The sequence below is a fragment of the Opisthocomus hoazin genome, chromosome 6 (genome assembly GCF_030867145.1).
Source record: "Opisthocomus hoazin isolate bOpiHoa1 chromosome 6, bOpiHoa1.hap1, whole genome shotgun sequence".
NCBI lineage: Eukaryota > Metazoa > Chordata > Aves > Opisthocomiformes > Opisthocomidae > Opisthocomus > Opisthocomus hoazin.
The window spans coordinates 10,270,796-10,297,636 of NC_134419.1; the positions used below are offsets into that span (position 1 = coordinate 10,270,796).

Sequence of the window (26,841 nt, forward strand, 5' to 3'; positions counted from 1 at the left end):
GGCCCCCACGCTTCAAAAAATCCCCCAGTGTCATGACTCCTTAATAAGATGTCATGTTCAGCCATGACAAACACGAGCACTCAGTAAATAATAGCCCTGCCATCTAATGTCGTGCCTCTCCCATCTGTTGTAGTAATGGCTGTGCCTCTCACCTGCCACCCTCTCCCGGCTGCTCCGCGCTGGCAGCAGCAGAGCCAAGCCAGCACTGCCCCTCCAACAGCTGCCGGCCTTGGCTTTGGGGCGGCCAGGGCAGCCAGCCCTTCCGCAGGGGAGGAAACGTGCTGGGGCACAGGCAGTGGTGGGCGACCCAGGGCAGCAGAGGGGCAGCACGGCCCTCCGGCACCCGGCCACCTGGGAGCTGCAGAGGGGCTTCCTCACCTTCTTCCCTCTTTCCTCCATATTCTCACCTTTTTTTTCTCTTTCTCTTTTTCTTTTTGTTACTATCTTCCTCCTTCTGTCTTCCTTTCCTTTCCTTTCCTTTCCTTTCCTTTCCTTTCCTTTCCTTTCCTTTCCTTTCCTTTCCTTTCCTTTCCTTTCCTTTCCTTTCCTTTCCTTTCCTTTCCTTTCCTTTCCTTTCCTTTCCTTTCCTTTCCTTTCCTTTCCTTCCCTTTCCTTTCCTTTCCTTTCTTCTCCTTCTTCCCTTCCCTTCCTTTTCCCTGTTTCTCTATTTCTCTTTCCTTTCCTCTCTGACACGGTCCCACTTCCCTGTGCTTGGTGCCTGCAGGCCTGTTTGAGCACAATCTCCCTGCTTTTGCCACAAATCCATTTCCAAAAAGCTCTCCAGGCATTGCCTGAGGGGCAAAACAAAGCTGAAGGAGTTTGAAAAGCTCACCCCACCAGTTCTGGAACAGAGTTCTCTTTTTCCCCCCCATCTTCTCCCACTAGAGATCATTAACCCCTTTGTGCCTCTGTTTATCCATCTGCAAATCTGGGTTAACGACCCAGAGCAAACCCGTTGCCATGGGGTGGCATTTTCACACCGATTGGCTGTGGGCACTTAGCTCCCCAAAAACCCATATCCTCTCCGAGCCATGAAGAGGAGACACCACTACAACACAGTTATTGCTCATCACTGCCTAAGTACATTCTGTATCCCTTCTCCCCGTCCCATGCCCATCGCATTCCTGGCTTGGTGCAGCCGCTTGCAGGGGCTGGAGTTGCAGAGCAAGAGTTAGTTGTCGGTAGCAATTTAAAAATAATTTAAGAAAAAATAATTTTTAAAATGGCATGGACTAATCAAACCTGTTTCAAGGGGGGGATTTCAAGTGTTTAATGTCCTCAGTCTGAAGTGACGGTGGAGACAGACGCTGACTTTACAAGATGCCTTTTTTGCCCCCTCCCTTTCCTGAGAAACTTGGGTTACACCGAGTGCGTGAAGGATAGCAGGAGGTGGCAGTGCTGTTTGCTGTGAAAACTAATAGGGCCAGGCCTGCTTTCATCAGGACTGTAATCAGAGCCACAGATAATGTTTTAAAAGACACAGCAGCTTGAAGTGCAAGTGGGGATTTATTAGTGAAAATGAAACCACACTCCAGCCTTTGCAAGTCTTATTTTGGGAGTCTGAAGGAGAAAGGATCAGGCCTGGCTGGCTGGGCAGCTGGAGAGGTGAGGCAACCAGAGCTCTGCCACCGAGCAGCAGTGACAAGCAGTGGTAATGAGGGCTCACGACACTGTTGGGCTGCCGTTCTTTCTCTGCCACAGGTTGTCCACACAACCTCGGTCACGTCGCTTAGCATCACTGTGCTTCTGCTCTTAGCCTGCATAGGGGGACAAAGATCACTCCCCTACAGCTCTATAGAGAGATTAGACTTCTGCGTAAATAAGCATCACGCTCCAGGGACACTTCCAGCCTCTGCAGTCCCTTTGGGGGCCCAGCAGGATCCAAAAGGGTGGTCAACTGGTCCCACAGGATCCTACAGGTTCAGAGAGCAGTGCTAGGACCTGCTCCCACTCTGGCACTGCCATGTGGCAGCACAGCCATGCAAAGCAGATGGGGACAGGAGGAGAAAGGGAAAAAATCTCCTAGCAGGTGGTCATTGCAAGCAAATGGATGCCCGGACTCCCGGGGTTTCCGGTTCTGCTACAGACCCAAAGTCCATCCCGTATTTTAGGTCCCTGGTTTCTGCTGTCTTGAGCAGAGCAGTGGCCCGGTGCCACTGCTGGAAGGCTGAATTCCCAGTTTTGGCTGACTCTCAGTGCTCCTGATGCTACTCAGTAGACTCAAATAGCTCACTGGTCTTCAACTGGGCTGAGGGAGGCAGTGAACACAGTCAGCTCCTTTAGATTCGGTAGAGACCTGAGTACGACCTCTAAGAGCATTTGAAGGCTGAATTTGGTGCTAGGAGGAGAGGAGACTGTGCTCCTGAGACCATGGCACATGTTTAGGCTCGGTTTCTCCAGCCCGAGGACAGGGTGGCTGGTAGGGAGGGGTGAGCTGTGCAGAAAACATCTGTCCTGCACTTATTTACCTCTTTTTGAAAGAAGGCAAAACCTGCAAAGTGAGCAGTTCTGTTCAGAAAAAGCCTGTTGGAGAGGCTTTCTTGGCCTCAGATGCCCTGGCCATCTGCACACTTAAGAAACCCTTCATAAGGTTCTCATTTCCTCTTTACCTTTTTTATATAGCCCATAATAAGATCCCTGATTTTAATGGACTGTATGGATCTCACTAGCAGGGAATGGCTCCAGCAGAGAGGTTTTAACCCTCTGTTTCAACAGGATCAGCAATGAAGCTTTTGGTCCCTTGCTTGACTCCACTGCAAGTGCTGGTAGGATTTCTGCAGCCACCTCCACAAAAGCCCTCCCCACCTGCCGAGAGATGCTCGGGCGTAGGTGCCCCCTGTAGCGTTTGTGGGAGCTCACCCCTCTCCCCCATATGCTTATGAAACAGTACAAGAATAATCAGCAGTACTCTGCCAAATTGTAAGATATGGAAGGAGCTGGGCTTGTTCATCCAGAGGAGAAGGCTAATGGGTGGTTATAGAGAAAATGGAGGCACACTCTTCCTGGAGGTGCACAAGAGGCAATGGAGACAAGGCACGGCAAGGGAAATTATAGGTAGATACTAGGAAAATATTTCCTAGTGAGGCTAGTGACAAGACAGAAAAGCATGTGGGAGCGTGACTTCCCCAGGCTGATCCTCTAGAGAAAAAAAGAACCTAAAGATATGACACCAGGGGGGTGCAGGTGCTCTCAGCAGGGCACCACGCCAGATCTGGATCTGCGTTAAAACCCACTTAATGGCTTGGGTGAGAGGCAGGAGAGAGAGTAACCTGGCCGAAAAGGTGTTACGGTGTCCCTTGCTTGGGGCACAGATCAACTCAGCTGTCAGCCTGGCTGGGATCTGGGCTGGGGAAGGCAGCGCACAGGAGCTGATGGAGTCGTTACAGCAGATGGGAAAAGGCAGAGCCAGGCAGCGAGGATGCACAGAGCGCGTGTCAGAGGATCCGAGCTGGTTTCTGACAGCTCCTTTCTCCCAGAGCTCCTGGACAGAAGACAAAACGTGATTTCTTGCTCCTTCCACTCAAAGGAGGCTGTGAAAGTCTGATTTATGCTGAACACTCTGGAAAAGGAAAAAGCTTGGCTGTGGAACCAAGTTCAGCTCCCAGCCAGGAAAACCTTGTATGGGATCAACAAGTTTTAACCACGCAAATCGAATTTGGGTCCAAACAGAGCCCTATTTCACGACTTCTGCCTCTCCCTTCCCTGCTGCATGGGGCCAGGCTACCTCCTCCCTGAAGAAGCCATCACACCCATCCCCAGCAGCAGGGACAGGTCAAGATGTTGTAGACAATTTTTTTTCTTTTTTCTGTTCTTCTCTGATCTTTTCTGTTTTCCAAGGCACAGCCAAACATGTCACAGCTCCGTCTTTCACGGAGATGATTCCCAGCTGCCAAAATGCACTGGAAGAGGTCCTCCCACCTGTAAGTCTGTCACCAAAAGCCATGGCTGAGCAAGGCTTCATGCTATGTGACCCCAGGCAGTGTGGAGGAGTGCTCAGGGTACTGGGGAGAAGGAATTGCTTGGCTCAGTTGCCAGCAATGAAGGTGGGCAGGTGATCTTTTTTATCTGTGCCTTTGTTTCCCCAGCTGGAAGCAGAAGACCAAGGGCCACTGTATGTCTTTTTTCACCAGACCCACCATCACCTGAATGACCCTGTAAATGGATTGCGGGAGCAACCTTTGAATGTTGTTTGCGGTATCTCCAGCCATAGCAATAGCAAATCCTCACCCTGTCCTTATACAGGTGAGACAAATTCAGCAGCAGTACTGATACACCATGGAGAGGTGAGACCTCCCATCCAGGCCTGCTCACTTGAGGAGAGTCCAAGGGGCTCAGGAGGCCCAGAACTTGCCATCTAATATAGGAGCATCTCTGAAGCTTGTGCCTAACAATCTGCTTAGAAGGTAGGTACAGCAGGGCCTCAATAGGTCCCTGATGCACCTGGACATCCACCCAAGGTGCACAGTGATAGAAGGAGAGGCAATGAACACAAGTTGCAGAAGGGAAAGGTTTGATCAGACATTAGGAGCAAAATTCCTGAGGATGGTTAAACACAGGGGGACCAGACAGGTGGGGGAATCTCCACCCTTGGAGACATTCTACACTTGGCTGGACAAAGCCCTGGGCAGTCTGATCTAGGTTGGCTCTGTTTTGAGGGCTGTTGGACCAGAGACTTTCAGAGGTTCCTACCAACCTAAATTATCTTGTGATCTACAGCCACAGCACTACCTAAGCAGCTGTTGCATCATCTAGAGTTCAATAAACCCATCTGGGCTTTTGCTTCTAAATTAGCAGGATCCTAATTCTCCCTTATGATTTAATCCCTTAATTCATTTGCCATAATCCTGTAGTATGTGGCTGGAGGAAAAGGAAACAACACAGCAAAGTAAACAGAGAAATGCAGCCAGTGCCCCCGAGAGTAGTATATTACTCCTCTTTTTTCCTGTTTGCCTTCCTGCCGTTCTGCTTCCATGAAAATTTGTGGGATTTCTTCCAAAGCCCCAGTATCTCCTCTCCAGCAACGGCTGGGGATGGACGCTTAGAAAGAAAACATCAGAAACAGCAGGCACGGAACGATCCTCTCCCTGCTGCACCCCGGCAGCCGAAGCTTAAAGGACATCTGAAGCTGAAGGCCACATGCAAACCCGAGCACTTAGTAGTTACCACCTGCGAAGCTGCCAGTAGAGTGAGAGTCACAGCAGAGTGAGAGCCACAGCAGAGTGAGTTTCGTGGAGTGCCCTGTGAAAAGGTGTTTCCTCTTCTTCATGTGAAACAGGCTGCCTGGTCCTTTCACCGGGCAACTCCCTGTGCCCTCTCCCCCTGGTCCCAGCCCCAGCATTTGGGGTGGAAACTGGAAAGGGACCAGCAGCACTCGTAGATCTGCTTATTGCATCCGACCCACAGACGCGGAGCCCGAGCATTCCATCCCGATTCTGCCTTTCCTCTTCTTTCCCGTGCCCCTGATCCCACAGTGATCTTGGGAATTCACTAACAAAAGCTGTCTCGGGGGTAAAACGTTAGCCCCCTTCCCTTGACAGGCAGCGCTGGGACGCTTCTCGGCGGTGCGGTGACTCAGCCCCCGCCATTGTTCGCCCGCAGAAGTGCCATGCGCCTTCGCGGCACGCGTTCGCGTTGAAGAGCCCTTGGTAGGCAATCTATCCGCAGAGCCAGAACGGGAGTGTTTTACACTTTGCTCTTCCGTTGTGCTGCCAAGGGAGACCTCCCCGCGTGCGCACACACACGTACACCCTTGCACACAGGCACACACGCACACCTGCACAGACAAAGCAGAGCCTGCAGCAGGAACAGCTGGAGCAAGCCGCACCCCGGGCTGGCAAGGGTGCTTCGCAGTGGGTGCTGAGCACCCCAGCCTGCTTGGGGTGCTGGGAGGCAGGAGGTGAGCACGGGCTCATACTGTGCTCCCAGGCAGTGCCAGGCAGCGGGTGAGGAGCAGTGAGGGATGCTCCAGTCAAGGGCACGGCCCAACCCCAGGGTCGTACCCGCAGTTCAGTCACAGGCGTCTGTGCCAGTGAGGCGAGGGCAGCTTTATGCTGAACCTTTTCTCCTTCTGTGACCTCCTCACTTGAAATAGCCCCAGCTCTTCTGCTTCCTCCCGCGCAGCACCGAGGCATTGGTGCTGCCTCAGCGAAGGTCACCTGAGACGTGGTTATCTGAGGAGCTGGAGGTGTGTGTCCGTACTCTGTCTCTTCAGGGGTGTGAGTGAGCTGAAGTGCAGCTTTACGATGGAAAACAAACTACACTCGTACCCACCACTATTGCCCACCAATGAAGCACATGGTGACGACAGGAATCCCCCTCCGTGGTGTTTCTGTGTACTCAGAGTTCATGGAGGAGGCATCAGCTGCGAGAGGAGAGCAAGAGGATACCTCTCCTGCCCCCACGCTAACTCACGGGTCTGGCTTAGAAAAAATGTCAGTGGAGTTTGGAGAAGAAGCAGAAATATGTATTTCCCCAATAATCTGAAAACTTCAATAAATGTTTTCCCTCAGTAGGACATAGCTGAGGAATCTGGGGACCGTTGCTGGAGCCAGCCGCTCTGAGAGGAGAAAGCGAAAAGCCAGTCCAAGTGCAACAACTGCCAGGACAATAAAGGGATCTGAAGGGATTCAAGGGTAGAAGGGGGTTTTTTGTCTCTTTGGTGTTGTTTCTTGATTAATATTTACATGTCAGAACCAGCAAAGCACACCTCCAGATCACACACGGGAGCTTTTTCTCCTTACTTGGGCAACAGAATGTACAGGCAGGACAATTGTGCAAACATAGCTGAGTGCCAAGCCCACCACACCGAAGGGAAGAAATAAAAATACCAGTTATTTAAAACACATGTATTAACAGAGGGGTTCACATCTCCCCTGCCTTCGTGCTCTGCTGACATTGCGGAGGCAGATGAAAAGCCTCGCTGGACCATTAGGCTGGCCCCAGCCCCCAGGGGATGGAGGGGCTCTGCTCCACTTGCTTCTGGCCTCCCAGGGCCACCCATTGGCACCCACATCATCACCCACCCTCATCCACGCTGCCACACGCACCTCTGCCCCAGCAAGGTCCTGGGGAGCAGGACATAGGTGCAGGAGGAGCTGCTTGAATTTCCCACCCCTTCCCTGCCAGGGAGAGGTACAGCTTTGATTTAAATTGGGGCGCAAGGTGCGGTGTCAGGATAGCAGACGTGGGAGTGCTTCTCGCTTGGCCGAGCTGCATCTGCACAGGGTTTGCAGCATCTCCTAGGTACAGCAACAGATGACAGCCACAAAGGGACGGGATCCAGCCAAATCAGCTTTGTCCCAGCAAGGCTGTAGCTCTTTCCCCTTGCCGTGTCCCTCTCCCCACCCTCCCTCTCTCCCCTTTTCAAATGGATTCAAAAGATTTCAGCCCAATTTTTCCCAATCTGGATCTGAACGCGGCGTTCCCAGAATTCATGCTTTGTAAGGGGGATGGAGGGATGCAGAACAGAAAAGGGCTGGTGCCACCCAGCCCCTTCCCACAGCCCAGCTTTGCACCAGGAGGCCAAACCCCACACCGAAGTGCCAGGTTCTGCCCAGGGCCCTCCATTCCCCAGGCAAAGACATCGACACATCCAGGTGCTTCAGCATGCTTTGAGGAGGGGATGCAGGGCCCTCGGGGAGATAATGGGAGCCGGGAGGTCTTATCAGCTTCTTGGAGGGCAGAGTCAAGCCCTTCAAACGAAAGCCCTTGAGGGAGCAGAGAGGATCTTCCCTCAAGTGTCAGGCACATTTCAGCAGTTTATAAACACTGATGTCCTCTCTCTGCCGCGCTCGGCCTCACAGCTCCAGCTACGTACGTCCTCAGCCTTGGACCTGGTCCTGACAGAGCTGAGCACGTGAGTTTGACTTGGCCAGGGGAAGGCAGGATCAGGCCTAAGCAGGGTGTGTGTGTGTTTCCAGAGGCACCTTCAGCTGCCGTTGCTTGGTTCAGCCTGCTTGTGTTTGAGCTACTTTTTTTTCCCTATACAGACCAAAGCAGGGCTTAAACCGAGCTCACCTTTCTAGAGCAGGACAAGGCAGTCGCTTAGCTGGCAAGGGAGCAGGATCCAGCCCCTCCCTCTCCCCCTCCCATCCCATTCCTCTCCCCCACCTTGCTTCTGTCCTGCACATCCCACTGCTGAGAGCACTGTCCTGCTGCAGACCCTCCCCAGGCACCCCAGTGATGAGCTGTGAACCCCAATGACAGGAGAAAGGTCAACAGTATCAGGCCCCACGGCTGATCCCAGTCACACCAAGGGCTCCCCAGTGCATCCATACTGGGGACCCAATGAACAGAGGGGTGTCACTGCCCTCATACCCCCTAGTCCAGAGAAGGGGCTCTTCACGCCCCATGGCTCCACACCCAGCCCTTTCCCAGCTGGTGCTCTGCTGAGCAGGATCCCCTGGGGACACTAGGGGGGACGCAGCCCCCCCAGACCCCAGGCTCACCCAGCATGGCCAGGCTAACCCTCTCCCTCTGCTGTGGCACTCTCTGTCCTGCTGAGACCTGCAGAGGATGGGAAAGGGGATGGGGTGTCCCAGGGTGGTCAGTGAGCCCCCAGGGATTAGGGGGTGAGTTGGATCTGGTCTCACCTTTGCCAGGAACAGGCAGATTTTAGCAGCACACCACCCTCTGCCGGGTGGGCTCGCGGCTAGTAAAAGGGTCTGTTTTTAGAAAGAGAGTAAATAGAAAGCCCCTAAGGCTGTTTGTAGCACAGACTGTGAAGAGGGGGTAAGCACAGGCGTTTTCCTCAGCAGCCCCCATACCTCTGCCCTCCCCTTGGGGCCCCTGGGAAGGAGGTGGGTTTGCTGCTGTTGCAGTCCACACCCAGGCTGAAATTGCTGTTCTTTACGGGAAAGGGAGCTGAGCCCTCTGCCCTGCTCAGCCCTCCCGGCCCCTGCCACCTGCCAAGGGCAGGGCTGACGCGGGGGGGGAATTAAACCCAGCTGAGTTCTCCCAGCCCTGCTAGGAAGCCCCTAGCACTGGTGCTGCTGGTTTCCAATGGGATCCAGGTCTGGGTTCTCCCTGGATTCACCTCCTGTTTAGAGTGGAGGGAAGGCTGCCACGAAAGACGTGCGAGATTTTGGGGGTTGCCGAGTTTATTTCCACAGTCCTGGGAACAAAAGGAGCATCCCGAGATGGAGACTTGAGTCAAATCCCCCGAATTTTGGGGTGGGCTCAGCAGAATCCCCCAGCACAGCACAGGGACTAGCAGTGTGGCTGGGCAGCCGAGAGAGCGACTTGGAGGGGGGGCAACAGGGAGGGGGTGAGACGGGGGGAATGGGTTTGTCAGCCATGTCCCCCCCCGACGGCCACCGGCCAGCGCCTGCTTCTGCTTCTGTCCCCGGGTTCCTCCTAACGAGGTTTCCAGCTTGGCTGAGCCCCCGCGTTGCTTTCAGGACCGCAGCCGTCCGCGGCTGAACGGGGCTGGGGGGGGAATCGCCGTCCGCATCCCCGATCTCTCCTCCCCGGTGTTACCGAGGGTTCGGGTTACATCAAACCAACGCGAAAGCTCGGCGAAATTGGGGAGGGGGTGCGGAAAATATCGCAAAACTCGACACTGATTCATGGAAAGACGGGGGGCGGACGGGGGGGACGGTTTAAACCCATGTGGCAACGGTGCCTTTGCGAGGGGGGGCTCGGGGCTGCTGTCGGTGGTGGTCCCCGCGCCCTGGGCAGGAGTTTGGGATGGAAAGTCTGCAAAATCCATTAGGACTTTTGTGCCGGGGCACTAGGAAAGCAACGCAGACACCACTCACTTTTCTAAATAAACATTAGTCTTAAAAAGTTTGCACTGCTGACCCCCGCAGCTCTGATTGCTTGTAATTCTCTGAACTATATTTTAAGGCTCCGAACTGTTTTGTTGGGGGTTTTTTTTGCGGGGGGGGGGGGGGGGGGGGGGCGGATTTTCTTTGTTCCTCCCTGCAGCCGTGCCACAGATGTGCCGCCGGGGCTGTGTGCTCCGGGGGGGTTCCTGCCCACCGCCCAGGCAGGTCCTCCTTCGCCAGCCCCGCAGCCACAGCCCCTCCGCATGTCCAGCTCCCGCTACCTTCCCCCGAAGAAGCTTTTTCTTTATTTTTGTTTATTTTCCCGGAGTGGTTGGGACCGTATTTGCGGTCCTGGTGCGGAGATTCTGTTCCCCTCCTAGGGCTCCCCGGGAGAGCAGAGGCGTGCGGGCTTGCGGCCCCATCCCCACCAAGCTGTACCCCCAAACAGCCCCGGGACCCCTCCCCAAACCCCCCAACCAGCCGCATCTCCGCAGCGCGGCGGAGGCAGCTGCACCGAGGTATCATCAGTCTAATTGGAAGGGTCACATGTTAAACCCTCGCTGTTGTTCGCGGTAATGTAGCTGCGTCCCTCGGTTGCACATTTACCGATTTCTCTCAAACCCGCCATTGTCACAAGGTTCATTCCAGGAGGAGTGATCCGATGGGTTGCCACGGCAACTATAATGACATTAAAATAGAGGAGGCAGCCCCCGCCCCCCCCCCCCGTCGGCGCAGTCCTCCCTCCCTCCGTGATTCTCCCTCCTTAAAAAACCGCAGCAGCCCCGAAAAGCCCCGCACCTCTCCCGCCGGGGCAGCCCGGGGAACGACGCCGGCACCCAGGTGTGAAGCGCAGCGAGGGGCGATCCCTGCCCCGGGTGCGGGGCAAACGGTGCAAACGGTGCAGACCTGCGGGTTGTGAAGCCCCCGGCGAGGCAGCTGCGGGTCGGGCGGAGAGACCCCCTCCCTCGGCCCGGCCCCGCGCTGCAAACCCGCTTTTCGCCGCTCGGATTTCGGGGAAAAGTTCGTTTCCTATTGATTTGCCTTTATTATTGCTGATGGGCGCTGACGCGCCGCTTTCCCGCGTTTTTAACTTTCCCCTTCGAAATTCGGCGCAAGAAAAGGTGTTTTAAAACAAGGACCAGGGTTTGCTATCATCGCCAGACACCCTTCGCTCTCGAGGAATATTTCCCATCTGTTCTATCCCGGGAACATAAAAAAAAAAACCAAAACACCGCGTCCAAAGAACACCCTACAAAAGCAACAAGGAAAATTCTGGGAATATCGAATATAATATCGACTGGATCTGGCGGGGGGCTCCCATATACATGTATTTTTTATACGGGAGAAAGTGCTGCCCGTCTTTCCTCGCCGGCAGCCGACAGCAGCGGCTGAAATCGGGCTCTCCGGGATTTCAGCGACGCTTTCCCCAACATCTTTCCCGATCCCTGAGCGGGGCCGGGAAACGAGTCGTTTCTACCGATTTTTCGCCATTCTTTTTCCGCGGGAGCCCGTGGGCAGGAGTTTGCCGGGCGCGGACGGAGGGGAAAGCCCAGGCGGCTCCGCTCCGAGCCGTGGTTTCCTTTCCTCCACCGCAACGCGCCCGACACCGGCCTGCGACTGGGGTGAACCCCCCCGGGCAGACCCCGGAGCGTGCCCACGGCTGGCAGCGCCAAAACAACATAAAAAGGGGGGGGGGGGGGAGGTCGGTCCAAACGGAACCGGAGCCGCCCGCAGCCGGTCCACACGCGGTTTGGGGCGGCGGAGCGGCTTCCGACGGCGGAGCTGCAATGGGTGCTGCGGGGATGCAGGGTCTGGGGGGCACCCCTTGGCCCTGCGCCCCCCTCCCCCTTCCCGCGGGGCTGCACGACCCTCTGGAGCTGCCGCCTTCGTGCAAAACCTGTGCAGCCCCCCGGGAGGCGGGTGCACCCCGTTCCTAACGCCAGCCACCTCTCAGCAGAGATGGGGAGGGGGGACACTGGACACCCGCCCCCCCCCGCAGCCTGGCCACAGGTTCCCCCACCTCCGGCTGCAGCTGGAAAACGCATTTGCGCTGGCGGGGGGGACACCGGGTCGGGGGGGGGGGGGGGTCGCCAGCCGCGATTCCCCGAGGGTGCGGTCCCTCCCCAGGAGCTGGGGCCGGCAAGAGCGGTCGGGGCGGGGGGGGCAAGGACAGGCCGGAGCCCCGGGAGAGACGGAGAGGCGGCCGCGGGTGGGTCTTCCCTCCCGCGGGTTTAAGGGGGGGGCTCCCGGCCGCCAGCCACGACTCCAGCTCCTCGGGGCAGAAAGCGGGGGGTGCGGGAGGGGAGCCCCGGGGCGAGGGGAGGCTGCCGGGGGCTCAGCCGGGGGCTCAGCTCGCCGCAGCTCCCGGGAGGCCAGAAATGCCCCTTCCGACGGTCTCCTGAGATGGAGAGCCGTCAGAAACGTCCCTCTGAAGCGATCCTCTTGGCAGGGACTTATTGAAAGAGACACACAGAGCAGGAGCGTGCCCGAGAGGAGATGGGAGCGTTGTGAGCCAGGGGAGAAAATCAAATTAAAACCGAATTACAAAGAAGAGGGGAAAGAGAGAGGGAAAGGTGGGAAAACGATATTATACTCCTTGTGAAACGTGTCGGGCTTCTCCGCAGCAATTGCAGAAGGGAGGCCTTTCCACCAGGGTGGATAAATTTACTCGTGTCCCACATGACCGAGGGTGGGGGACCCGGGGCGGGGGGGGAAGAGAAAGGTCATGGGACTGGGATTTGGGTTGTAAGTCACAGAGGAGACGTGGATTTCAGTGCCGGGATCCGCGTTAGGTGGCAGCGGCCTCGGGTTTTGCAAGCGAAGTAATTAAATAGGAAAAATAAAAATGAAAAAAAAAAAGGGGGGGGGGGGCATTTCAGAAATAATCCCAGTAAAATCTCGGGAGGTTAGCGGTGGGGGGCACAGATCCAGGACCCCGCTCGCCTAGGGAAGGGGCTTCCCCCACCCCCCGGCCGGCGGTGGGGGCTCGGCGCTGCACCCCCGCCCTCCCGGAGAGCGCCCTGCTTTGCGGCCACGTCTCTCTCCCGGGAAGCGGAGATCCCAGGAGCTCTGCGGGCGGGAGGGGGGGGGCCAGCTCTGACCCCCACCGCCACAGGTCTCCCTCCCCTCGCCTCTCGCCAGGCCCTGCCTCGGGGCTGGGGGGGGGACCGCGGGCCGAGGCGAAGGGGATCCGTCTGGCCGGCCCCTGGCCCCATACCCAGACGGGGGGAATTTTTCCTTTTTCTCTTACTTTGTTTAAATTTAAAGCGACAGCGGCGGCCCCTCCGTCCCCGGCCCTCCGGGGGTCCGGCCCAGCGGCCGGGGGTACCCCTCGCACGGCTCCCCTCTGGGCTCTTCTCCTGTGTCCCCCCCTTTCCCTGTGCCCAAGGCTGATGGGGAGGGGAGTGCACCATGAGGGGCACCCCAGATAATCTCGCCCGGGTGTGGGGAAACAATTCCCACGGGTTTTGCAGGGAGCCCAGCCGGGATTCGAGGCGGCCGTGTGCTCCGCAGGCGGCTCTCACTGCGGAGGAGCGGTCTGGGGGGGTGGGAGGGGGAGCGGGGGCTCACGCAGGTTGCGCGGACTGTCCGAGGACTCTTCCCTCGGCGGGGAAAAGCGGAGCGTGGGGGAATTTTCGCGAGAGCGGAAGGAATCGCCCGCGTTGGTTTAACTCGTTTCGAAACGCCGGTGCTAACGAAAGCGGGAGGCGATTTCACGGAAAAAGCGAGCGAAAGCGGGGAGATCGAAATCCGAGCGAAACGGACAGGGACTGTCCCGAAAACGCCTGCTCTGTCACTCTGCCACAGGGAGCCGGACCCTCGGTACCCAGCAAGAGTCGGGGGAGGGGGGAGAAACACCACCAAGCCGGGAATTAGGAAGGTCCCGACGCACCGACACGAAGCCTCCCACGTAGGAACCGACACGCAAACCCATCGCACCCTCCGGGCTCCCGCCCGACCCCTCGACGGGGAGAGTGTGTCCCCCCCTCCAGCTTTTCGTTCGGTTTGACAAGACCCGGCTTCGGACACGCGGGAGGACGAACGGTGACGATTCACTCCGCATCCACACCTCGGATGAATCCGGATCCCAGCGGGAGGTTCGGAACGGCCGCGGCGGCTGGGAAGCGAGGGGCATCCCGCCTGCCCGCGGCCGGGAGAGGCCGCCGGGGCGCTCGGTAACGGCTGCTCAGCGGGGCCGGGCCGGCCGGTACCGAGTCCCTCGGCGGGAGCATCCCGGGACCCGAGGAGACCATCAGCGTTGGAACCATGAGGAAGGGTTGGAAACGCGCGATCAGACCCTGCCGGGAAAGGTTTTTCTCCTGTCACCTGTTGCTGCCACGGGCTTGGGGCGCCGAGTTGCATCTTCTTTAATAATATAATAAAATGCGAACTGGTCCCGCACGGGACGCGTGAGAGCCCGGGGGGAGCGGGGACCGGCAGACTCTCGCCCCCGCAACCTCGCCTGGGCCTGGTTCGCCGCCTCCCGCACGGACCCGCACCCCCGGTAAACGCGCCGACGGGCCGGTGAACGCGGGGGGGTACGGGGGTGTGTTGCGGGGTGCTGGGCTCCGGGCCCGGACAGGGGAGCCGCCGAGCCCGGAGCCGGGGGGGGGGGGTCTCCCCTGGTTCAAAGGAGGGGAGACCACCACCCCCCACCCTCGCTGCGGCTGGGCGAGCGATCCCTGGGTCTGGACAGAGATGGAAACCTGCGGGAGAGTGCGGGAGACATTAAGTGGGTGAGACTGGAGAGGCCGACAGGGAGAGAAAGAGGGAGGAAGAAAGGAAGAGGGAAAGAGGGAGAAAGAGAGAAAAAGATACAGAGAGAGAAAAAGAAAGACGAAAATAAGGAGAAGGAGAAAAAAAAAGAGAAAGAAAATAAAGAGAAGAGAAAAAGAGACAAAAGAGAGAGAAAAGAAAAGATGAGAGGAGGAAAGAGAAAAATCAAGAGGAAGAAAAGAAAAGAGAGGCAGAGAGAGAAAGAGAGGCAGAGAGAGAAAGAGAGAAAGGGGGAGAAAAACAAAGACAGAGAAAGGGGAAATGAGACAGGTAAATAGAAGACTGAAAAGAAGAACAAGAGAAAGAAGGAAAGAAGGAAAGAAGGAAAGAAGGAAAGAAGGAAAGAAGGAAAGAAGGAAAGAAGGAAAGAAGGAAAGAAGAGGGGCAGAGTGAGAGAAGATACAGAAAAAGAAAGAAAAAAGAGAGGACGAGCAAGAGTAAAGGCGAGGAAGAGCAGGAGGGAGGAAAGGCGAGCCGTGGCCCGGGAGGCGAGGGGAGAGCGCGAGTCCGGCCCCTCTCCCGGCCCGACAGACAGAAGGATGGGCGAGTGCGGGGCCCTGACCTACCGCGAAGATCCTGAGGAGGATTTCGAAAGCACCAATTTAATTTTCAAGGCAATATTCCTGCGGCTGTATCGACTGTGACAGATCCTGCCGCCTTCCCCAGATCGCAAAATGGTTTTTTTTGTTACAAAAATAAACCCTCGTTACTCTACTTTCTGTGCCGGGAAAGGAAAGAAACGAAAGGGAAACGGGGAGGGAAAGAAGACGCTGGAGGACAGTTATTTTCCAAAGTTACGAGGCAGGAAAGTCTTTTCAGGTCGGGCACCGGGGCACGGGGAGACTGGGCGTTATTATTAAATCCCTAATCCACCGTGAAAACGGGAGTTTTTGCGCAGTGACAGGGAAGGGCCGGGGCAGGCCCGGAGGAAGGGCCGAGCTGTTGGAATGGATGCTCGTGACGTGTAAAGGTGGTTTCTATAATCCAGGTTGATTTATTTTTGTTCGGGGCTGCGAGGAACTAGAAAGAGAAAACCAAAAAGCTACCGAGGAAAGGAATAAGATCTTGACCTTTCCTAATTCTCCAAAGGGCAGTAATGGAAAGCAGAAGGTGCCGGGGGAGGGAGGAGGCGGGAGGCGAGGGCCGAGTGGGCCGGGGTCCCGCAGCCGGCGGGTCGGAGCCCGGCCGGGGAGGGAAGGGCCGCTCGCTGCTTTCCTGGGGACCCGCTCTGCTTTTACACCGGCTTAGCTCAGCGAAAGCAGAGAAAGAAATTCGGTTCCCCGGCTCCCCGCTGCGGTCCCGACGGAGACAGTCCGGAGCGGGATCGTTTTAGCCCGCTCCGATAAACCCGGGGAGAAACTCCGTTTTCCTCCTCGCTGTGCGCGCACGGAAAACCGCCGCGGAGTAAATACTGAGTTTCGCGTTTCTGTTACAAGCCCTTCATCCGACACGTAGAAAGGAAAGGAGTGGGGGAACATTAAAAAAAAAAAAAAAATAAAAAGAAATGATCAGCTCCACAGATGTCTGACCAAAGCCAAAGCAAGGCGGGGGAACCCGCACCCCCCCGGCCCCTCTCGGAAACCGCCGCCGAGCCGAGCCCCCGGCGAGAAGGTGAAAAAACAAACCCCGAGCCTGCGGGAAAGGATCGGGCCCCGCGGCGGGAGCGGGGTCGCCGCCGGCCCGGCTCTGTCCGGGGTTTAACGCTGGCGAAATGACCACCGAAAGCCACACCGAGAACCGGGGGGATTCGCCTACGGACGAGAGGCGAGGGAAACGCCGGGTCGCCTTTTCGGCCAGGGACTCCCATCAGGGACTGCAACAACTAATTATTTTCCTTTCAGTGCTGGGTTATTGTTGGTGTCCTCCCCGCCACCCCCCCCCCCCACAATAAATAAATAAAACCCTCCTTTAGGCAGCGAGGCGTGAAAAATGATCCTCGCTGAACGCTTAAAAAATAATGTCCCGTGAAGATCGGGGCTGTGGAGCCAGCCAGCCCCGTAATTAGGAGCCATTATCCATCCGGCCTCGCCGAGGCGAGGTTTCGCGTTAACCCCCCGAGCCGAGACCGGCCGGGGGTTCCCGGCCCCAGGAGGAGCCTCCCCAGAGCCCTTCCCCGCCCCGGCGGCGGGGGGTAGCCGGTTCCTGGGGGGTCCCCGCCGATCCCCCCTCCCCCCCCCGAGCGGCGCAGAGATTTGCGGGCGGCGTGAGTTCCACCGGGGCGCGGAAAAATCTCAGGTGCTTGAGGGAATTTTAGACGTTGGGGACAATCTAGAGTCAGAGCCGCTTGGGGATATCCCTCCCCCCCAAAAAAAAAAACCTAAAAAAAACCCAGCCCAACGGCGCCGGGGCCCGCAGGCCCGGGAGAGCCCAGCCCAGCCCAACCCGGCGGCCCTTCCCGCGGGGGGTGAGCGGGGAAAATCCCCCCGCTCCCAAATCAGCTCAGCTTCGATCCCGGCCGCCGACTGCGGCTTAAAAACCCGCAGTGACTCCGTAAGGCAGAAGAAGGGGAACGGAGCTGGGGAAAGGTGTCCCAGCCCCACAAATCCCCGACCCCCCCCCCCTGCCCTGAGCGTGTGGGGGAAGGGGGGGTGTCTCTCCGGGGAAACACCGCTTCCCTGCGGCGAGGACCCCCCCCCCTCCATCCCTCCAAGCCCCGAGACCACCAACTTGGAGAACCCCCCTGCACCCGGCGGGGGCTGTCTGGCCCCCACGGGCACCGACTGCTGTTTCTGCTCCGCTCCCGGCACCCTCGGCTCGTTTTCCTCCCGCGCTTCGCAAACCAACCAGCGGAAAAAAAAAAAATTAAAAAAATAAATTAGAATTCGCTACTTCATATTAAAATCAACCCCCTCCCGCCGCTTCCAGACACACAACCACCACCCAGCCTCGCCTCACATCGCTTTCTTCCCTCGGCTCCCGTCCCCTGAAAGCAGGCTCGGTTATTAAAGGGGGCTGAACAAAGATAGCCCCGAGAGCGGCTATCAGCGCATTTTAACTTCATCAAAGACTTCGGGGGAGAGCGAGAGGAGGGGTCTGGCACCTTCTAGTAATGAGCTTGTCAAGGAACACCCCTGCCAGAGCAATTGAACAATTTGCACACCAGCAAAAGAAAAGGAGCGGGGAGGGAGGGAGGAAGGGGAAATGCTACAAAAGCCCCTTCAATTTCCAACCATGTGCTTGGCAATCTGGAAAATAGATTCATTGGCCTCCTCTTTTCTCCCATGTCGAGTCTTGTAGCCCCTTTTGTAGGAGCTGGACATGAAAGGGAGACAACCAAGTGCCGGACACGAAGATCGCTTTTCAAAAGCAAATGCGTGTGAAGGCGAGATGTGAGACCGCTCGCTGCGGGGAGGCGGCACGCTCGGGAACAACATCAACAAACTGCGCGGAGGTTCGAGGTGGCACAGACAGGGGCAGAGGAGGGGGGATAGAAAATAAGGAGGCGGGGGGAGAGAAAGGGGAATGAAAGTCCTACCGCCCCCCCCGCCCGCCGGCGCACACCACCCGGCTCCTGCCCGCTCCCCGGCGGGCCCCGCACAAAGCCCGGGGACCGGCTCCTCCGTCCCCCGCTCCCTGCCTCGTACGTCTCAGCTTTTTCCTTTTTCTCCTTCTCCTTCAGCTGGCTGCGCGGGCAGAAAGGCTTCGACGCTTTAGCTCGGGGTCCCTGCCAACAGACAAACCGAAGAGCCACGTTTGGTCCCTGAAATAAATAAGGCGGGGGGGGGGGGAGGGGAGAGGTTTGGAGGAGAAGGGAGCGCTTAAAGATGTTTATTGACTTTGTAAGTTGTTGCAAAGTTTAGGCGGAGATCGAGTTTCATTCGGTCATTCAAATGCTGCAGGCCCGAGGGGGACGTGTGTGCGGGGGGGGGGGGGGGACGACACGGACGGACACCCTCCGACTTCTTTTCTCATGTGTCAACTTTTCCAAACAAAATAAAGGGAAGCGGAGGGGGGAGAGGAGGGATACCCTTTCTTCTGGCCCCAAACTCCCTCCCCCTGGAAACAGGCAGAGGGGATTTTTTTGGGGGGAGGGGGGACACCAAAAAGCAAACAAAGAAATTGAAAAATGAATTGACAAAAAAATATCATCCTGGGGGTCCTTTCCCTTGCCGGCCCGCGGACCCGAAGCGGGACACACACACATACCCCCCCCGCCCGGCCGGGGCAGGGGCCGGGGGAGGCACCGCTGGCGGGACAAGCTGCGGGCCCGGCCGCGGGGGGGTGAGGTGTCTCGTCCCCGCGAAGCCCCGCGGCCGGCCCAGCGCGGGCAGCCCGGGGGTGGGAGCCGCTCGCTTCCCCGAGGCCCGAGCGGGGCTCTCGGCTCGCAGCGTGACAAAGGACATCGCAAAGAACCATTGGGATTGTTATTATTATTATTTTTAACCAGGTCACAAACATTTATTAATTTACACCGACGGTGGACAAAATTCCGTTGCCTTTTCCACATCAAATTATTCACAGATTCTCTCAATAAAATAGATATGACGGATGCACAACCAGTGAGGAGTTAACTGGACTCCGCTCATTAGCTCCCGAATAATCTATATACAAATAATTACCAATACACCAAAAAACCCACGCACGGAGGGGGTGGGAAAAGGGGGATTTAAAAAAAAAATAATATGGGAATTCTCCAAACTTCCTGACGGATCGGATTTGCTTTTAAACGTGCATTTGAATGTCTCATTGAAAAAAAAAAAAATAAAAAAAGAAAAAAAAAAGAAAAAATAAACCGCAGTCCTGAGTTTCACCGACTTTTCTTCTTCTTAAAAATAAAGAAACCTTAAACAGTGCCTTTTAAAATCAAACCCGAAGCTTCAAAGAAACTAAAAATAAGATCGAGCCGTTAGAAGGTTTTCTCTGAGAGCCGGGGAGAGGCGGACACACGGCAGAGCCGCCCGGGAGGGAGACCGGCAGGAAGGCAGGCGGGCTGTTCCCTGGGCCATGCGGGGGACTCCCGCGGAAAACCCGCACCTCTCAAAGGAAACATTTCCGACCCTGAGACCGTTTCTTTCTTAACATAACACCACCCCCCCCCATCACCCGCCGCAAGACGTTGTGTGTTCAACCAGCCCAAGTCCCAGCTTACGTTACGGCCGCTTTATAAATACGCTTTGGCGCTTGCGGGACCAAATTCTGTTATTCTTCCCCCCCCTCCCGCCCGCCCTTACGATTTGTTTAATTTTTTTTTCTCCCCCCCCACCCCGAGCAAAGAGACACAAACAGATCTGGATGCCACAGAGCCTGGAAATAAAGTAAAAATTAAAAAAAAAAAAAAAAAAAAAAAAAAGAGGAAATATTTCCTACCTTAAAACACAACGGGAGGAGATGGGGGGGACCGGGAGAGGGAAGGGGAGCAGTTTCGGAGGAAGGGGGGGGGAGCTGGGAAGGGGCCGTTTGCTTCGCGACTCCCCCCCCCCCCCCCCCTCCCCGCCATCCCCCGCACACTTTAAAAATGACAGCTGCCGAGGGTTGTGATTTTACTGGCAAAGTTCTGGGCCGGCTGGAGGAGCGGCTCGGGTGCCAGGCTGACCTGGGGCTGCGCCGGGGCCAAGGCGGGGCTGAGCACGGCCAGGACCTGCGCCGGGGGGCCCGCCTGGCCGGCGGGGTAGGGCGCGGCGGGCGCGGCGCTGGGGTTGGTGCTGGGCGGCGGGGGCACGGCCCCCCCGATGATGTTGTCTATCGAAAAAGAGGGCCGGGAGGGGTGGCTGGTGGCGGAGGAGGGAGAGGGGTCCGGCTTCAGGGTCTGGAGCAGGGCGGCGGGCAGGGTGGTGGGGCTCAGCTGGGGGTGGTAGAAGGGCTTCCTGCAGTTCAGCTCGCCCCCCAGGAAGGAGGGCAGCCCCGAGGCGGCGGAGAAGACGGAGGCGGCGGCGGGAGGCGGCGGGGCCGGTAACGGGCAGTGCGGCGCCGGGAAGGGGAAGGCTCCCGCGGCAGCGCCGCCGCCTCCTCCTCCGCCTCCTCCTGCTGCTCCTCCGCCGGGGTGGTGGTGGTGGTGGTGGGGGTAGCCCTGGAGCTGCAGGCCGTAGTTGTAGCCGTAGGGTCCGTAGGCGAAGCCGGGCAGGAAGGCGGCGGGGTCGGCGGCCCCGGCCCGCAGCAGCAGCTCGGGGTGCGGAGGGTGAAGCTGCTGCTGCCGCTTGAAGCGCTTCCTCCGCCGCAGGAAGCTCCCGTTGTCGAACATGTCGGCGGACTCCGGGTCCAGCGTCCAGTAGTTGCCCTTGCCGGGGTTGCCGGGCTCCCGGGGGATCTTGACGAAGCAGTCGTTGAGGGAGAGGTTGTGGCGGATGCTGTTCTGCCAGGCGGGGAACTTCTCCCGGTAGTAGGGGAAGCGCCCGCTGATGAACTCGCAGATCTCGCTCAGCGTCAGCCGCTTCTTGGGGCTCTGCAGGATGGCCATGGTGATGAGTGCGATGTAGGAGTAGGGCGGCTTCACCAGCGGGTTCTTCCCCCCCCCGCCGCCCGCCGCCGCCTTCTCCCCGGGCGCGGCACCGCGGGCGCAGGCCGGCTCCGCGCCGCCGGCGGGGGAGAGCCGCTCCGGGGACCCCCCCATGCGCGCCTTGGCGGCCCCGCTCCGCGGCAGGGCGAGCCCCAGCGGGTCCCCGTCGTCGTCGTCCTCCTCCTCCTCCTCGTCTTCCTCCTCCTCCTCCTCGTCCTCGCTGTACTTGCCCCCATCCTGGGGCGGGCCCACCACGTCGATATCCGCGTCCTCCACCTCGGAGAGCGGCTCTTCCTCCGGGGAGCGCTCGGACATGATCCCGCAGCCGCCGCCGCTGCTGCCCAAAGTCATTGTTGTGCGACCGGGGCGGCCGGGGCCGGGCTCCCCCCTCCCCGCTCTTCCCCCCCCCCCCCCCACCTAGCGGCGGCTCCCGGGATGGGCCCGGGGCCGTTACCGGAGGGCTGGGACTCCGCGCCCCGCCGCTCCGCTCCCCGCTCTCCGCCGCTGCTGCCGGGGCCGGGGGGTGGTGGCTGCGGAGGGAGGGGCGGGGGCGGAGGGACGGGGAGGACGGGACGCCCGGAGGCCGGGCGGGGAAGCTTGGAAGCAGTGATAATAAATAATAGTAATAATGATAATAAAAGGGGGGGGGGTGCGGCGGCTCCTTGGCGGGGGGGGGGAAGGAGGGGCGGGGGAAGAGGGAGGGGGGAGGGCAGAAGTTGGGGAGGCGGCTCCCCCCTCCCCACCCCTCCCGAGCCGGGACCCGGTGGAAACGCTCCGGCTCTGCGCCTGCTGCCGGCGCTTCCCCGGGCCTTTATACGGCCGCCCCGGCATCACGTGCCGCCCGCCGCAGCCCCCCCGGGGCATGGAGAGGGGCTGCCGGGCCCGGTCCGGGTCCCCGGGGAGCCCGGCCCCCCCCCCAGCCCCCCTCCCCGTGGCGGGGATGCTTTCGAGGAAAGGCTCTGCCCGCTCCCCCGGGGTTCCTGTGCCCGCGGCTGAGCCCGGAGCCGGCAGCTGCGGGTGGAAGGGGGGGGGGGGGGGGGGGGCGTCGGCTCTGGGTGAAGCCCCCCCCTTCCACGGTCACCCCCCCGGGCACCCCGCGGTGCTGGAGGGTCGCTGGGCCCGCCCAGCACCTCCCTCAGCCCGGGGACGACGGAAGGTCCCTTCTTTCCCCAGGAGTGCTGCCCACCCACGGGGCTGGGGACTCTCGCCGAGCCCTCGGCCCCCTTGAAGGGTCGTGTGAATTTGGGGATCCCCGCTCCCCTCCTCCACGAGCGCGTGTCACCAAAACGTCACCGAGCCCGGAACACCCCGCCTGGAAAAGGGCTCCCACGGCAGGGATGCTGCGGGGCGGAAAGCGGGGGGCAACGCTCAGTCAGGCTTTCCTCTCCTCCTCCCACGCGAGAAATAACCAAAGCGAAGGCCCTGCGTGTCCGTGGCGTGCTGGGACGGCTCCCGAGACCCGCATCCCTGCCCGGCGGGGCTGGCCACGGCTTTCCGAGGCGGCCCACCCGCAGCCCGGCCTGGTCCCGGGCACCCTCCAGGAGGGGGAATCTACTCCCACCTCGGGGTCCCCTGTCCCCCCCTCTCTCCTGCCACCGCTCCCCCCGAGGCGCAGCATCCCCCGACGGCTGGCAGGCCGGGGGCGGTGGGCGGCCCACACCCGCCCTGCCGCTGTCCTCAGCCGAAGCGGGAGGATTTCCCCGTAACCGGGGGCACGCCGGACACCCCCCCGTGCAGCCACAGCGGTGTCCCCACGGGTGGCAGACCTCCGCTCCCCCCCCCTGCCACGGCCCCTTCCCAGGACACGGCCACGGCTGCAGCCGCCCACCCCACGCCCCGTGGGTGCCTGTGGCAGCCCGGCGTCCCCATCTCTGTCACCGACACGCCGAGCCACGCTCCCACGGGTGATTTTTTCCCCCCTTGGAGGCTCTGCCAACACGCAGCCGCTTTCCCGGGGCGGGGGGGCGGACGCGTGGGGAAGGAGGAAGGGGATGGTTTCCCCCAAGGGGGTGCCAGGGGGAGATCCCCCCCCTCCCCCCAAGGGCCGCGTTCGGCAGTGTGAGAATCCGCGGTGATGAATTGCCAGTCGCTGCCGTTAACAGGTGCGAGCATTTGGTGATAAAATCTCCAGCACTAATACCGGGGAGCCGGGCCAAACAGCTGCGCGGCCCCGCTTCCAAATGCCGGTCACAATTACTCAAGCCCTAACGACTCGGTGCGCGGGCTCGCCGAGCTCGGGGGGGACCCCGAGGAGCGGGCGCATCCCGCACATCCCCGGCCGAAGCAGCGATGCCGGAGCCGGAGACGTCTGCGCGGACTCGGTCGCATCCTCCTCCCTCGCCGCCAACGCTGCGATCGGGGAGGGATTTCTCACCGACCGGAGGGGAAAGCGGATTAATAACTGTGCTGAGAGTTGCTCGCGGAGGTGGGAAGTCTGTCCCGCGGGCGTGTGTCAGGGCTGGGGGAGCTTTCCTGAGCTCTTTCGCTTTTATCCTCCTCCGATGCCGACTACCAGCGTTTGCAACACGTACGGGTACCTCTCCCTCGCACATGTGTCTCTGTATATTTTCAGCTAGGTATATTCATAGATTTTTTTCTTACATGCATTTTTTCTAATATATATTTTTCTTATGTACTATACACAATTAATTATATCTATATATGTTAGCTAATAATATATATAATTAATTATATTTATATAATTATTTTATATATAATTATCTAACAAGGAGAAATGCTTCCGAGACGCCGCATCTTTCCCACCGACTTTGTTTCAACTCCCCGTTCCTCAGCCCCCGCCGAAAGGCGATGGGGAAGAACAAATGGAAGAGAGCGGGGAGGGAAAAGATCCGAGCCCCTTTCCGTGTTTATTAAGTAAAATAATAGTTATGCCTCCCCTACATAAACGAAAGTGTCATAAAAAAAAAATTCCGAAGCAGCTGCCAGAGATCTCGACCACACACGCAACGGGGCCGATTGAATTTCCACTCGGTGCATTTCACGGCAGCGAGGGACCGCCGGGAGCTGCGCCTTGTGCCTCGGTGGGGGGTGGGCAGCAGGGTGACGCTTTGCGAGCGGCCGGGGGCAGCGGGCACAGCCCCGGGGGGAGAGGGGGGGGCTCGCACCCACCTCGGTGTCTGGTGGCAGGGCGGCCGCTTCCCGATCCCCCTGCCGGGACCCTGGTCCCGCACGGCTCGAAGAGAAAGAGATGCGGGTGTCTGCTGCTTGGACCCCCCCCTCCACGGCTGCCGGCCCCCCCCCTGCCTGGACGGGCGGGCAGGGCGCGGAGGGAGACCCGGCAGCGGGGGGCTTGGGTGGAGCCTTTGGCCGCTGGGCATGGGGACCCCCGACGAGCCCGAAAACGTGGCCGGGGGGCGGAGGGGCGCAGGGTCGATCCGAGGCGGCTGTCGGTGGGATGCGGCCGGGGCTGCCCCGCTCAGCACCGCGCACCGGGACCCGCCGCGGCTCGGGAGACAGCGCGTCCCGATCAGCCGCCGCCGACGGGATTCCCGCCGGTTTCCAGGCAAAACCTCGTCCCTCTTAAAGCCGGGAACGACCCGAAACGACAGAGAAACCGTCCCGGTCCCTCCGCCTGCGAGCGGCTCCTGTTCGCCCACCCCGTGTTTTAGCCTTGGCTTTGCCACGCAAAATCAGCTGCGGAAAGAAATGAAAACGAGAAAAGAGCACCTAAACTACAGCCGTCCCGAAACGGTGTAGAAAAGGGAAACCCTGGGCTGACACAAGCCAGGCGGCGGGACCCCGGGCGCGCACACGCACACACACACGCACACAAAACCACACGCTCCCGGCCGCGCATCCAGGCGCGGAGCGAGGGGTGAGATTTAATCGCGGGTTTGCACGCCGGGGGTGAGAAACGATGCGGTCTCCCGACAGAGAAACCCCATCGATTTACCCGAAAGCATTGCCCTGTCGTCGCCCCGCTGTTCCTAGGCGTGCAGGGCTGGGAGGGAAGAGTTTTGCTCGGGCAGATATTAAATTTCTCTGCTCTCCTCTCCGAAGTGTTTCATTACAGACAGCCTCCCTTCCCATCTCCCTTTTTAACCCGAGTGTGCTTTACATTTCGCATTAAACTGCGGTATTAAACGTGCGTGGGGCTGAGAGCTGGCGGGGTGGGGAGGGTCTCCAAAAAGTCTCAACAGTGCAAAAGAAAAAAAAAGGAAAAAAAAAAAAAGAAAAAAATGAAAAAAAAAGGATAAAAAAGAAAACAGAAAAAAAGAAAAAAAGAAAAGAAAAGAAAAGAAAAGCGGCCATCAGCCGATCAGGATTTTTTTTTTTCCTCCTTTAAATTGATTTTCACTGTCTGTCCTGCTCGCCTTAATGAGGCGCTGGGTCGGCGTTTGGATGCCCCGCAGACCTCTTTAGCAGGTGGATTCCCCCGGCCGAGGTCAGCCCCCCCGGAGCTCCCGGTGCCTTCGCTCGGGCAGCTCCGTGGGAGCCGGGCTGGAGCCCCCGCAAGCTGCAAAACGCCAGCAACCGCCAGGCACGGGGTTTTTCCACGGGGAAAAGCTCGTTCGCTGCCTGTCCACCGGGACCGTTATTTGCCGGGAGAGGTAGGGGGGGACACAGGGGGACCGACCCCGGGGCACAGCGGGGTGCGATCGCTGCTCCTGCCCCGGCGCTCGGCCACGTCCCCTCCGAAGGGAGCCGGTCCTGGCCGGAGCATCCCCCGGCTCTGGGGGGTACCGGGGGGCAAAGCCCCCTTCCCGCACCGCTGTGCCCGGGAAAGGGCAGCACCGGGCCCTGCAGCGTCTCCGTGCGCTGCCTCGGGTTCCAGCCCAGGATCCTTCCAGACGATCTGTTGCTTTTGCGATCCATCACCGTTCTTGTTTCCCCTGCCGAGCAGCATCTAAATTCGTTTATTCTGATGAGAACGGCATCTACAAGTCCCCCAAGGCTCAGCGATGGATTTTTCTGTATTACCTCGTTATCAAGCTTGGCTGACCTCTAACTTCTCTGAAAACACGAGCAAGACAGACCCGCTGCTGCCTGAGCTGCCCCGGGGGGCTCTTTTTCCACTTATGTGATTTCCTTTGATATTATTTCTCTTCTTTCCATATCCAAGGCTGAGACCTTCAGTGCTCCCTGCAGTTCAACCTCTTTTCCAGCCCCATACTGCCAGCTCCCAGCTTGCAGAGATCGGTTTGCAGCCTGCACACCCAGAGCTCCCAGTGCAGGAGGTAAGTGGGACTGGTGGTGCTGGATAGCACAAGACGTGTGAAATTCCCAGTTTGGAAAACACTGGAGCCAAGCGCCTATATCCATCCCTACAGTGCTCAGATGTCGGACACTTCTGGTTTGTGGACTTGTGTTTTCAAACTCCGGTGTCCAAAAATCCACGTCAAAAAAGGCCTGGATTTCAAGGGAGGCTTTTCCCAGACACCCCACTTGCAGTGCTGAATCCCCCACGAACCTCTGAAGAGCAAACTTCCCTGTCTTTCCTGCTCTGCAGACGAGTGGGAGACTCCTCTCTTCCCATACATATGCATTTATTTAGGTGCTATGATGCGACTTTAGGACCTTGGTTTTGGACTCGCAGTTCAAAAACTTTGTCTGCTGCTCTCTGTTCATAACTGGTCCCATCCCACGTGGACTTGAAGCCCACCAGGCAAGCTCATACAGAGCTTAACACTCAAGTGATTAACTCTGGCTTGGTATGAGCTTTTTTTCACACTGTTCTTCAGCAATCTGACATGAAAAGAGATGGATACACACACACACACACACACACACGACTCAGAGGAAAGCAGTGATTTCAAGCCATAAACCACCAGGTGCACTTTTGAGACTCACCAAATCCAGCTCTCCTGGTTGCCATAAAAAACACATTAGCCAAAGGCCGATGCA

The 26,841-nt window shown here is 58.5% G+C and overlaps 1 protein-coding gene across 1 annotated transcript in view; it reads right to left on the bottom strand.

Annotated features, from left to right (window-relative positions):
• FOXD2 (forkhead box D2) overlaps positions 1–21,455 on the bottom strand; it is a 276,996-nt gene extending 255,541 nt beyond the window's left edge. The window contains 3 exon segments of the mRNA XM_075424537.1: positions 19,851–20,470; positions 20,505–20,547; positions 20,550–21,455. Of these exon segments, the coding sequence (XP_075280652.1) occupies positions 19,993–20,470; positions 20,505–20,547; positions 20,550–21,327 (1,299 nt within the window). The 5' untranslated portion in view covers positions 21,328–21,455 and the 3' untranslated portion in view covers positions 19,851–19,992.
• Between the last annotated feature and the right edge of the window lie 5,386 nt (positions 21,456–26,841).